We start from the raw sequence: 12,712 nt of genomic DNA, 5'->3' as shown, positions 1-12,712 counted from the left end.
GTGATGCTGGTGCCTGATGTGACTAACGGAATAATTGCGACCTTTTCCTGTTGCCATAGTTCTTTAACTTCCATGGCCAGTGGTGTATATTTTTTCTCTCTCTTTTCCTCTTCCTTTTCTACATTTTTGTTACTAGGTATTGCTATGTCAATGACGTTAGGTGTGTTTTCCTTTTTTGTCTATAACCGTTATGTCTGGTCAGTTGCAAGGTACTGTCTTGTCCGTATGAATTAATCTGTCCCAGTATATTTTATGATCTGCATTTTACATGATTGTTTCAGGTGAGTATGTGTAGGGCTGTTTGATGAGGCTGAATTCGATGGTCAGTTGTTGGTGAATTATTTTTGCAGCAAACTAATAATAATAATAATAATAATAATAATAATAATAATAATAATAATAATAATAATATTTATACCCTGCCTATCTACAAAATACCCTAGGTGGCTATTTATTTATATATTATTACATTTTTTATCTTTTGCATTTACATTTTTACCCCACCTTTTTTTCCTTTTGCAAGGAACCCAAAGCAGATTACATGGTCATCCTTCTCCCCATTCTATCTTCACCACAACCCTGTGAGGTAGGCTAAACTGAGAGTCGATGGCTGGCCCAAAGTCACCCGTGAGCTTCATGGCTGAGTGGGGACTCGAACCCAGGTCTCCCAAATCCCCTTCCAACATTCTGACCACTACACCACACTGTCTCTCACATTTAATTCAAAACATCGGTATGGGATCAGGTTGGCTTTCCTTGTGCCACACTACCTCTTCTCTTATGGTTTCGAGTGAGCTAGGAATTGAACTTCCGCATAAACAGGAAGTATACCTCTGAATACAGGAAGAATACCTCTCTGGAGATGCACAATGGCGCCCCCTATTGCCCAATTGCTCCAGTTGCACCATAGCCCCCACGTTCCTCCACTCTGCTCCAGTCTTCCTAGTAACCATCATCCGCTCTCTGGGTGCACGGAGTCGAAATGCCAAAACAAATGAAAGCCCTTTGATGTCCAAATCCCCAAGGGGTGTGCACATTGGGGGGGGGGATAGGTAGCAGCTTTCCAAAGCCATTCTTCTTTTCACCGGCCGTAATATTTGAACGGGATGGTGGTTGGTTGTTGTTTTTTAAAAGGTGATTGCAATCACTTGAAATTCATTGCCCGCCTCTAACCTTTCAAGGCTGCACTTAATCTGCAACGTGGTTCGTGGCTGGCTCCATTCATCCTGCTACTGTATATATATAATGAATGGAGGCATTTATGCCAGACTGGCATTTCTCCAAACCACAAGTCTCCCAGGCGAGTAACGTTGCGGAGATGGGCAGATCGTATCATAGAATCATAGAATTGGAAGGGGCCTACAAGGCCATCGAGTCCAACCCCCTGCTCAATGCAGGAATCCACCCTAAAGCATCCCTGACAGAGGGTTGTCCAGCTGCCTCCTGAAGGCCTCTAGTGTGGCCCACAACCTCCCTAGGTAACTGGTTCCATTGTCGTACTGCTCTAACAGTCAGGAAGTTTTTCCTGATGTCCAGCCGGAATCTGGCTTCCTGTAACTTGAGCCCGTTATTCCGTCTCCTGCACTCTGGGAGGATCGAGAAGAGATCCTGGCCCTCCTCTGTGTGACAACCTTTTAAGGATTTGAAGAGTGCTCTCATGTCTCCCTTCAATCTTCTCTTCTCCAGGCTAAACATGCCCAGTTCTTTCAGTCTCTCTTTGGAGTCGGTGTTTGGAGTCGGTTGCCCCTCACCACCCTGGGCACGATGGGAAGGTGGGTCGTGGTGCCTGCTCCCCTCTTTCCAGCCCTTCAAAGTGCCCCCCTGAGAAACCCTGTCGCCACTGCTCCCTACAAGTAGAATCTGAAAATGTATTTGGAAGCTTGTTAAGGATTTGAACGCAGAACCAATGAGACCTGGAGGCTCCCGTTGCCACCCAAGCACGTACTTGAGAGGCAGAGATGTTCACTCCATGCAGCAATGGGGAGGTCGGGGAGTCGCTTCCCCGTGGCATTTAATTAAAGGGCAAGTTCCTAGTCCACATGGCTCTGGGGATTGAATTGAAAAGGTGTCTCTTGACCAGAATGTCCATTTTGAGTTAAAAGCAAATAAACAAACCCTCTCCTTTACTCTAGAAAAGTGGATTAAATAAAACGCAGAGGCGGCCAGCTCAGCAGAGCACAATTATCTTTGTCTCATCCCCGACCCCTGCGTTCCTCCCCCAAACTGGACCGCCTTCATCTCAAGCCCGGCGTTTGAAGAACTGGATTGCGATTCCGGGCCGGGTGTTTTCGGAGCACGCTCACGCCGCCAGCGTCGGTCCGTTTCCTCCCCCGCCTGCTTCCCCGTCTTTCTTTCCAATTTATCTCAGGAGTCTGAGAAATCGCGGCTGAGCATCTGGGCTCTTCCCTCCTTGAGGAACTCGGTTTAAAACAAGCCCACTACAAAGGCTTTATCAGTCGCTCTCCAGGAAGCCTCCTCGGGCAGGGAAGCCGGGCCTTTGATCCGTGCCTTTGGTTTCACGTTGCTGTTCCAGACGGCTTTATTATTTTTTAAAGCGCTGCTCGGGTCGGGTTCTTTTTCCCCTTCTCCAAATCTCAGAGCAAGCACCACGCCTTGCATGAGCTCAAATTGAGCCCAGGGGCTGGACCCACGGCCAAAACCTTCCTCCCAGTCAAAGTGTGTGTGTGGTGGTGTACAATGAAGAGAGAGTGGGAGGGGGCAGGAAGTCCCAATCTACTGGTATCCTTCTGGCTTGTCAGTAGGAACTGCGTTGCGGTGGTTCTGCTCCTACTTGGATGGCCGATGCCAGAAGGTGACACTCAGGGATTATTGCCCTGTGCCTTGGCAGCTAAGCTATGGGGCTCCGTGGGGCTGTATTCTATCCCCCATGCTGGTCAACACCTACATGGAACTGCTGGGGGAGGTTATCTGGAGGTGTGGGCTGAGGTGTCATCAACATGAGGGCGACACCCAGCTCTGCCTCTCCTTCTCATCAAATCCAGGTGAGACACTGGCTGTCCCAAATCAGGAACGGACAGGATGAGGGCCACTAAACGGAGACTCAATCCAGACAAGATGGAGGTACTTGCTAAGCGGGTGGTTCAGTTGCCCGGGTAACGGAGGTTCAACCTGTTCTGGAATGATCCGGTTTGTCATTTGGGGGTGCTCTTGGATCCAGAACTGTCACTCAAGGCCCAGTGGACTCAATGGCACAGAGCAGCTTTATCAGCTTAGACAGATATACCAACTAGAATCATAGAATAGTAGAGTTGGAAGGGGCCTGTCCGGCTGCCTCTTGAAGGCCTCAAGTGTGGGAGAGCCCACAACCTCCCTAGGTCACTGGTTCCATTGTCGTACTGCTCTAACAGTCAGGACGTTTTTCCTGATGTCCATCTGGAATCTGGCTTCCTGTCACTTGAGCCCGTTATTCCGTGTCCTGCACTCTGGGATGATCGAGAAGAGATCCTGGCCCTCCTCTGTACGACAACCTTTTAAGTATTTGAAGAGTGTCACCATGTCTCCCTTCAGCCTTCCCTTCTCCAGGCTCAACATGCCCAGTTCTTTCAGTCTCTCTTCATAGGGCTTTGTTTCCAGACCCCTGATCATCCTGGTTGCCCTCCTCTGAACACGCTCCAGCTTGTCTGCGTCCTTCTTGAATTGTGGAGCCCAGAACTGGACACAATACTCAAGATGAGGCCTAACCAGGGCCGAATAGAGAGGAACCAGTACCTCACGTGATTTGGAAGCTATACTTCTATGAATGCAGCCCAAAATAGCATTTGCCTTTCTTGCAGCCATATCGCACTGTTGGCTCCTATTCAGCCTGTGATCTACAACAATTCCAAGATCCTTCTCGTTTGTAGTATTGCTAAGCCAAGTAAACCTTTGTAAACCCCCTATAGATCTTTGGCGACTGGGCAGTATAGAAACCATGGAGGCTGGTGGCTCCAATGTCAATGGGAGCTTAGAGTTCTGTTTCGTCCGGATCAAAACCCGTCGCGGATTCAAAGCTTCGCTGACAACAGAGCCACCAGCCTCCGGTGTACGGAAATGTAATGTAATGAAATGAAAAGGTGAACCAGCACCCCAGAGGGAATCTTCTTCTGGAACAAAGGACAGGGCTGTCGCTATTATTATTGGACCCTCCATGCCAGGGAGACTTGGTTCTGCCCAGCTCTGCTATTATGCAAGGCTGGTAAATGCCTTCCCAGTTAGCAAAGTCTTTGATCTCTGGACATTCTGTCTGGCACGTTCCCTTCCCTTCCCTTTCTGTTCCTTCTCTGGCTGTAAGCCTGCCGGCAGGCTTCTTAACCTTCCCTATATACTTTGTACAGCACCTCGTGATTTTAGGAGCATATTAAATAATCGATGAGAAGCCTGCAGCCAAAGAACTGTCTGGTAGGCTCAACGCCACCACCCCACTTTACTCCCGGGGCCGCTTCCTGGACCTCAGCCTGGTGCAGCCAGTCCTGCAAAGAGTATAGGCTCCAGTCCATGCAGGCTGAGTCCCGGCCTTTGTGCTACACGTGTCATCTCCATGGGAGTGTTGTGAGCCACGGAAAGTCATTCAGACAGCACTGAAACGAGATGCCACTTTTTCCCAAGCCAATAGAAGAATCCCTGCCGTTATTTCCTACCTCCATTCGGAGATAACAGTCAGGATTCCTCTAGGTGCAGGGAACAGAGGTCCCGCAGCCTGCAGGGCGCTCTTCTTCCCCCTCAGACTTGCAGGCGGTTTTAAAACCACTTTTCCGTCTTTCCCCGAAGCTGGACGGCAAATATTCAGGCAGCTTTGACCCTGCAGCTGTTGGAATATCTGCGAACATCCCGTGTCATGGTAGTCTCGCTCAGCGGAATGGATTGCACGGCTTCACCGTCACAACCACGATACAATAAGAGATGACGGCGATTGATTGACGTTGTCTTCTCTGTGTGGTCACAGGGTGGTTGTTGTTGTTTTAAAAAGCAGTTTTACAACTTTTGAATACTCTGCGCTTGTTTTGTCCTTGTGGGAAAGGCTCGTCAGTTAATTGGAGGTGATAAATAGATGCAGTGATGAAAACTATCTTGACTTTATCTGCCTGCCCAGAATTGCATCCAATTCTGGGCTCCACAATTCAAGAAGGACGCAGACAAGCTGGAGCGTGTTCAAAGGAGGGAAACCAGGAGGATCAGGGGTCTGGAAACAAAGCCCTATGAAGAGAGACTGAAAGAACTGGGCATGTTTAGCCTGGAGGAGAGAAGATTGAGGGGGGAGACATGAGAGCACTCTTTAAGGACTTGAAAGGTTGTCACACAGAGGAGGGCCAGGATCTCTTCTCGATCCTCCCAGAGTGCAGGACATGGAATAACGGGCTCAAGTTAAAGGAAGCCAGATTCCGGCTAGACATCAGGAAAAACTTCCTGACTGTTAGAGCAGTACGACAATGGAACCAGTGACCTAGGGAGGTGGTGGGCTCTCCCACCCTAGAGGCCTTCAAGAGGCAGCTGGACAAGCATCTGTTGGGGATGCTTTAGGGTGGATTCCTGCCTTGAGCAGGGGGTTGGACTCGATGGCATTGTAGGCCCCTTCCAACTCTGCTATTCTATGATTCTATGATCTCCCATAAGAATAGAGTAACCAAGGGATGCTTTGTGAATTTTTATACAACCTGACCTGGGAGAGGTCCAAAAAATACCAGCATATTTTAGCTTAAAGTTATTCTTGCCTTACGTTTTCCAGGTGGCCAGAGGAGGGGGTGTGGCCACCTGGAAAACCCGGAAGAATGGATTGGGACTTTGCGGCGGCTGGACTTTCTCATGGACCTGGAGGTCAATACTCTTGGTCTACTCCTTCTCCGCGAGCCCCTGCCAAAGGAAGTGAGGCAGGTGGCTACCAGGAGCAGGGCCTTCTCTGCTGTGGCACACCCTAAGGAGGTTCGCTCGGCACCTACATTATATGCTTTTAGACGCCAGGTGAAGACCTTTTTATTCTCCCAGCATTTTAACAGTCTATAAATAAATTTTAACTTGGTGTTTTAAATGTGTAATTTTGCATTGCTGCTGTTTTGATCTGGTTGAGCTTTTATGTTGTATTTTATATTATGGTTTTATACTGTTGTTTTATACTTCGAATGTTTTTAATGTTTGTGAACCGCCCAGAGAGCTCCAGCTATTGGGCGGTATAGAAATGTAATAAATAAATAAATAAATAAATACTCCCAACATCTTGTTTTCCACAGCTGCATCTGGCAAGTCCCCTGTGATTTGTCTTGAGCACCTGGTACTCAAATATAGACACCTTCTGAAACTGGAGGGTCCATCTCGCCATCATGGCTAACATCATGTGTAGCAGCAAATTCCGTAAATTCGTTCAGCATTATGTGAAAGGCTCTCGTCTTCTATTGTAAATAGCTGCATGGATCTCTTCACAGAGGGTTATCCTGAAACGTGGCCCAGACAGCTTTGGTTTGTCGCATACACTAGAGGGTCTGGTTGATTTGCGTTGCATCGTTTTAGTTGTTGTATTTAGGGTTGTTATAATGGCATTGTGTTTTACGTTTGCCACTTTGATACATTTGTGGAAAGCGGTATACAAATTAGGAAGGGGAAAAATGTTTTTTGGGTTGTTTTATCCTTTAGGTTGTTTTTAAATTTTGTATATCTATTTTTAATGTTCATTGTTTTCAAGTTTTGTGAACCGCCCAGAGAGCTTCGGCTATGGGGCGGTATATAAATGTAATTAATAATAATAATAATAATAATAATAATAATAATAATAAGGCAAGCATTTCAAAATATTTATCATGCTTCTCGTTTAGTCGTCTCTTCCCCCCCCCCCCCGAATTCAGAAGCGCACGAATTTAAAGAAAAAGACAAGTTCCTGGACCTCATTGTGCAAAAACAAGCAAATGAACACAAACTATCCCAGGGACAAAAAGCATGTGGGCCCAAAATCTCAAAAGTCAGGTGGGAACCCTACCTGGGCAGTGCCCCGCCGATCCATGCCACATCGACGGTTGATGTGGAGTGTTTGCTGCCGGTCTGAAATTCCGAATTCACGAGCCACTGGGTATGCCTGGATCGCGTCGTGAGCAAGTTCACCCCTTTCTTGGCTTTTACCCTGCCAAGCAGCAAGAGAAGGAAGGAGAGCAACGCCCATTTCTCAAGGACCCTGCAATTCAACACCCCTCACCCACCCGAAAAACTGCTCCGCGAACATCCTTGGGCATTTCAGGTAACCTTCCTCGGCTCCGTTGAATATACTGAAACGGCAGTGGCAAAGTCTTTTTCGCTTTGCTACTGGAGACTTCTCACAGTGGGCGGCTACACGACAGACAGGGCCTTTTCTGTCATGGCCCCCCAATGCGCCCCTACGCATCAGGGTTTGGTTTCTTAAGACTTGAGCGAGGACTGAATCGTCAGCCTCCACCAACTGCCAACCCTCCTGGGTCCCAAGCGAGGCCTCTGGGATTCCCCAGAGGGCTACACCCCTTCTCTGACTCCACCCCCTTTCCTGGAACCATCTGGTGGTGGTGAATTCCACAGTTTAAGAATGCACTCAGGGGTTGAATGTGGGTTGTTGCTGAACCGTGGGTTATTTGTCCGGGTTCAAGCATTGTCTGAAGCCAGTACAATTTTCTGCAAGGCAGTTTATTAACTGTGCAGTGTGGCTTCTGTTTCCCAAACGCCCCCCCCCCCGAGAAGCCGCGGCTAACCCACAGGTCAACCAACAACCCACATTCAACCACGGAGTGTGGGTTAGTGTGTTGTGTGAACAGCGCCATGGAGTTCTTCTCCCGGCTGGCTGCCTCGGAGGCAGAGCTTTACCTGAGGGTGAAGTGCTCCACCGTCGAGTTGCTCAGCAGGTACAGGATGACGCTGAGCACTTCGCCCGGCTTCAGGGGCCTCTCCGGGAGACGGATGAAGACGTTGTCGTCCAGACGCTGCTCCTGCAACGGCTGGGTCGGCAGTGGCTGGACCAGCCGGAGGCTCCCGATCCGGAGGAGCGGGTGCTGCGTCGGGCCCTCGGTCCGTGCCCCGCCGCCCCCCCGCCGCCCCGCCTGCTCGTTCCCGCAGTCCCCCATCCCGTCGGGGGCGTGAAGCGTGTAATAGAGTTCCACCAGCTGGAAGTCTCCGGGCGGCTCGATCCCCTCCAGTGCTTTCCGGCGCCCCAGGGGGACAGCAGAGGGTCCAAACCAGGCCTGAGGCAACTCGGCTTGTGCCAGGCAGCTGGCTAGGCTGCCTTGCAGGCGGCAGGAAGCCCGGAGCTCGCGGGCCTCCCGGAAGGCGTGGAGCCGGACGCAGGGCAGCCGCTCGCTGACGTCAAAGTCGTCCCAGTCGCGACCCGCTACGTAGAAGAACACCTGGGCCGTGGGCTGGCTGGACGGCACCCGCGTGCGGACGATGAAGGCCCGGACTTTCCAGTTGACCGTCAGGCGTTCGGGGATCTCCAGCGTGCTGGAGGGCTGCAGGAGTTCCTTGGCCAGGGTCTGGCTGGTGCCGAAAGGCCCCAGGGAGATGTTGAGGACCGGCAGCTCCTTGGTCTGGAAGACGACGAAGGGCTCCGAGCGGGTCAGGCCGGCGCTGCCATTCCCGCCTGGCGCCGGCCACGTCTCTCTCAGGAAGAAGGCCAGGCGGGTGTTGGAAAGGCGGTAACTCACTGGAAGGACGGCCGCTGCAGCTGGTTGGGCGGTCTCAGGTGGTTCTGAACTCGTCGGGGAAGGCTTGGACTGAGCTGGAAAACAAGATGGCGGGGGGGATGCAGTTCGAATAACAGAATCTCACGAGTTGGAAGATGCTGGGAATATTGCAACCTCGTCTGCAAATTACTGGCAGGGGGCAGTGTTGCAGTTAGCTAGTTCATGGGAATTTTGACCGCAGCTAGCCTCAGGATCTCTATAGCCTACAGCGTGGTTTCCTGTGGTTTCTTCCCTTTGCTCCTCCCCTTCCTTCCCACCTCTCTTGCTGGGAGCAGGTGCGTTGCCTCCCATTCCTGCCTGTGTCTTTTTGTTTTCGACTCAACGAAACCCTTTTCGCCACTCAACGCTGTGCCTGTATTTGTATGCAAGAGCGTTTGTGAGCAAACCCGTTTGACCGTTTCTTCACCCAAGAAGAGCGTGGCCTGGGTTTCAGCGGGGATTTTCTGTAATTTCTATAATGCAAATTGTGCAAATGTGCAAATCCACACACACACACCCAAAATGCATGCTTTCGGGAAATTCGCGGGGGTGGGGAACGATTCCATCAAGGAGCGGACAATGGGACGAAAGACACCATGAAATGCGGATGGAAGGGATTTTAGAAAAGCTGTACATCCCTAGTTCCAGCTGGGGGGATTTGAAGGTTCTAGTAAAAATGTGGTAGCAAACCTAAAGGATGCCGATAAAATCACACACCTGCTGTCAAATACTCTAAGGCCTGTTATGACAAGCATAGCTAGGTTTGCAGTAAAAGCAGCCCAGATCAGAAGAGATCTAGAGGCCAACAGCTCTGCTTAATAACCTTGTGCCTCCAAACATCTTTGCTCCCCCTTCTGAATGTTTAACTATAATTTTAAACTTATGCATAATACTTTGTGTGGCAAGTGGGCGCCATCTTTTTATTGGAAATACTGTATTGACTGTATAATTGGATGGTCTTTCCCCTCCCCCCTCTCTTCTTTCACTGTAATTGTGGCTAAAACCTACCCAGGTTGCCTAATAAACATATATATATATATATATATATATATATATATATATATATATATATATCTGTATTCAGGGAAAATGTGGTCGAATCCACAAACCTGGAAAGAGAGGATTCGTCCCTGCCAAAGTAGGGCACACGGACACTGGATTCCAAAGACTATTCGCCACCCTGACAACGGAAGCATTGCCGGCATCCGTCCTCTTTCCCCTTCCCCCAGCACCGTATCTGTTGCAGTCTGCCACATCCTGATCAGCAGCTGACCGGGTTTGAATGAGGATGGGGACAGGTTACCCGTGGGGTCGGAACAATTTCTACAGAGCGCTCAACAAACCGAAATGTATGCTGCTTGGCTCCCGGCAGCAGGTGTGCGTGGGTGGGCCCGGGTTGTCCCAGCCACCCTCCCAACCTCCGAGGAAGAGCTAGAGTTATTAATAAGCAATCACCTTCATTAACCCCCTTAATTGCATGCAGATTGCACCCCTTCATCAGACGCTCTCGGTTATAACAGCCGCGTATTTATAGCTCACAAACACCCGTCTGTCACGTCGAAGGGGAACGGAGGGCAAATGTCACTCGTGGCTGAAGAGACCTGGAGCACTGCAACTTTGCAGCGTTTGAAAAGGGAGCCCACCGGAAGGTATCGCCCCCCCCCACCCAAGTATTTTGGGGGGGCAGAGGCAGAGAAACCAGAGGAAGCTGATAAAAATAATAATACAAGAAACGAAAGGAAGGACACGACGCTTTTTCTGTTAATGTGGGGGTTCGGAATTTGTTGGACACAAACTCTGATCTCTACTGCACAGTCAGGTTGATGGGAGTTAAAAAGGGGTTGGATAAATTTCAGGAGGAGAAGGCGATCGATGGCTACTAGCCCTGATGGCTCTGTGCTACCTCCAGTAGCAGTGGCAGTAAGCGTCTATGGCTCGGGTCCAGGTTATCTGAAAGACCGTATTCTCCCGTGCTTTGAGATTTTCTGGAGAAGCCCTTCTTTCAGTCCCACCATCTTCACAGGCACGCTTGGTGGGAACACGGGACAGGGCCTTCTCGGTGACTGCTCCAGTGCTTTGGAACTCTCTTCCCGGGCCTGGAAGCTAGGTTGGCTCCCTCCTTGATGGGCTTTAGGAAGCAGGTAAAAACTTGTTTGTTCCAGCAGGCCTTCGGAGAATAACCTGGCCCTCCATCTATGTTAAGGACTTGTGAAATTGTCGTGTGTTTTAAACCTTTCATGTTTTAATATTGTATTTTAATTTTTGTACATTTCTTTTCCTAGGCTTTACAATGTATATGTTTTAAATGTTGTAAGGCCGCCTTGAGGCCCAGTATTGGGCAAAAGGTGGGATACAAATAAATATAGTAATAATAATAATAATAATAATAATAATAATAATAATAATAATAATAATGATGTACACCAATGCTGTTGTGTCTTGCTTGTGGGTTCCTGGTCAACACCTGCTTGGCCCCTGTGTGAACAGAGTGCTGGACTAGATGGACCCTCGGTCTGTAGACACTTTTCTGTACTCTACACCTTTTTTGTACACACGTTTTGATGTGTGAACTTCGATCGCACACCTCGAGAAAGGATGAACATTGACAGTGATCTGTATTTTGCTTTCTGTAGGGGTTCCGGTATTGTGGATTTGGTACGTTCTACATAAGCAGAAAGGTAGGGGGCAGTCAGGGTGAGAGGAAGGGGGTTTAGGAGGAAAAAAATAAACCCTCCCTTGGTTTGGATTAAAAGTCAGCCAGAGAAAAATTCACAATATTCTGCTTGCCTTTGCAGGGAGCAAATTCAAGCGCTCATTTCTAAACGGAGTCTGGCTAACCTCCTAGGAGACTCCAGATGACCCGATCCTTATTCCACCGTTCCCGTCAAAACTCGCCATGTTTTTTAGCACCACATCCTCTCATCCCGTGCTGAGCTTCCCCTTCCGACACCCTGCTAGAAGTGTGAAAATTGAAGGTGTGAATTATCCACCGTCACTCTTCGCAGCACTGGTCCGAAGCTGATGCATAGCGGCCTGCTCCTTGCGAATCTGCCATGCATCGTGGCACATCAACTTCTGCCTGCTGAGTTAACTGGCTTCCGAAACCTCACCCCAACCCAGCCCTGCCTTCACTGCTGGCTCGGGTGCTGTCAACCACATTCTTTCACACCCCACATGCAGGAAGCTGTCATTTCTAACCCTACTGCCCCTGTTTTGGGAGAAGGTGTTTCAGGTAATCAATCAGAATCCGATTCAGACCTAGAGGAGGAGGCGCCAGACACCAGCCAGCCTGTACCAGTGGGGGAGGAAGCCATCACGGGAGATTCCCCAGCTAGGAGTCAGCCCTTTCCAGAGCCTATCTCCTCAAGGCCAAATCCTACACACTCAGTGGGAAGTGAGCCTTCTTCCGGAGGAGAGTGCCCAACAAGCTAGCTGATGCTAGGGTCCACCGGAAGCTCAAATGCATGGAGTGGAAGGAAGGTGTGAGAAAGTCGGTCCGACTAGGATTGCACCAGAACCTGCCTCCACACCAGGCACTCTGGAGTTACGGGTGTTTGGGAAGGGGCTTCCTGTTCTCCTTGGTCGGACAATTGTCTCGCTTAGTTTGCATAGTTTTGCCCAGGGGGACGTTTCCAAGAGATTAGACTCTCTTCAGGTAGAAGAGATGTTTGCTGCTTAATAAAAGCTTTGTGGATTACCTAGCAGGCCAAGTCATTTGTCTGAGAAACACGACAGAAGCTGATCTTTGATCTGCCACCTCCCTGACCTTTTAATCGGGATTACTTCGTGACCTCCCAGCTGTGCACCTAACTTCTAGATGGCCAGTGTGTGCTATCTCCTGAAACCAGCTTTTACACAAAGGAGGAAAAGATTAGCGTGTTTTATGCATGAGGCAGAGTTGATAATTGTTTTCTCAGCCTAATTTGTTTGAGAGGACGCCATGTTTAATTGGCATTATATACGGACAGATCAGGTTTTCAGAAGACTTGGCGAATTTGCAGAATGTCCAGTTATTCTGCACATGAACCACTCAGCTCACAGATCATACAGGC

The 12,712-nt window shown here is 49.4% G+C and overlaps 1 protein-coding gene across 1 annotated transcript in view; it reads right to left on the bottom strand.

Moving 5' to 3' along the window:
• TMEM132E (transmembrane protein 132E) overlaps positions 1-12,712 on the bottom strand; it is a 105,905-nt gene that overhangs the window by 22,705 nt on the left and 70,488 nt on the right. Inside the window, exons 2-3 of the mRNA XM_063146464.1 lie at positions 7,810-8,716; positions 6,962-7,102 (exon numbers count right to left, since the gene is read on the bottom strand). Of these exons, the coding sequence (XP_063002534.1) occupies positions 6,962-7,102; positions 7,810-8,716 (1,048 nt within the window). The remainder of the gene's footprint in view (positions 1-6,961; positions 7,103-7,809; positions 8,717-12,712) is intronic.

This window comes from Elgaria multicarinata, chromosome 22 (genome assembly GCF_023053635.1).
Source record: "Elgaria multicarinata webbii isolate HBS135686 ecotype San Diego chromosome 22, rElgMul1.1.pri, whole genome shotgun sequence".
Taxonomy (NCBI): domain Eukaryota; kingdom Metazoa; phylum Chordata; class Lepidosauria; order Squamata; family Anguidae; genus Elgaria; species Elgaria multicarinata.
This window is presented reverse-complemented; position numbering and strand designations above follow the sequence as displayed.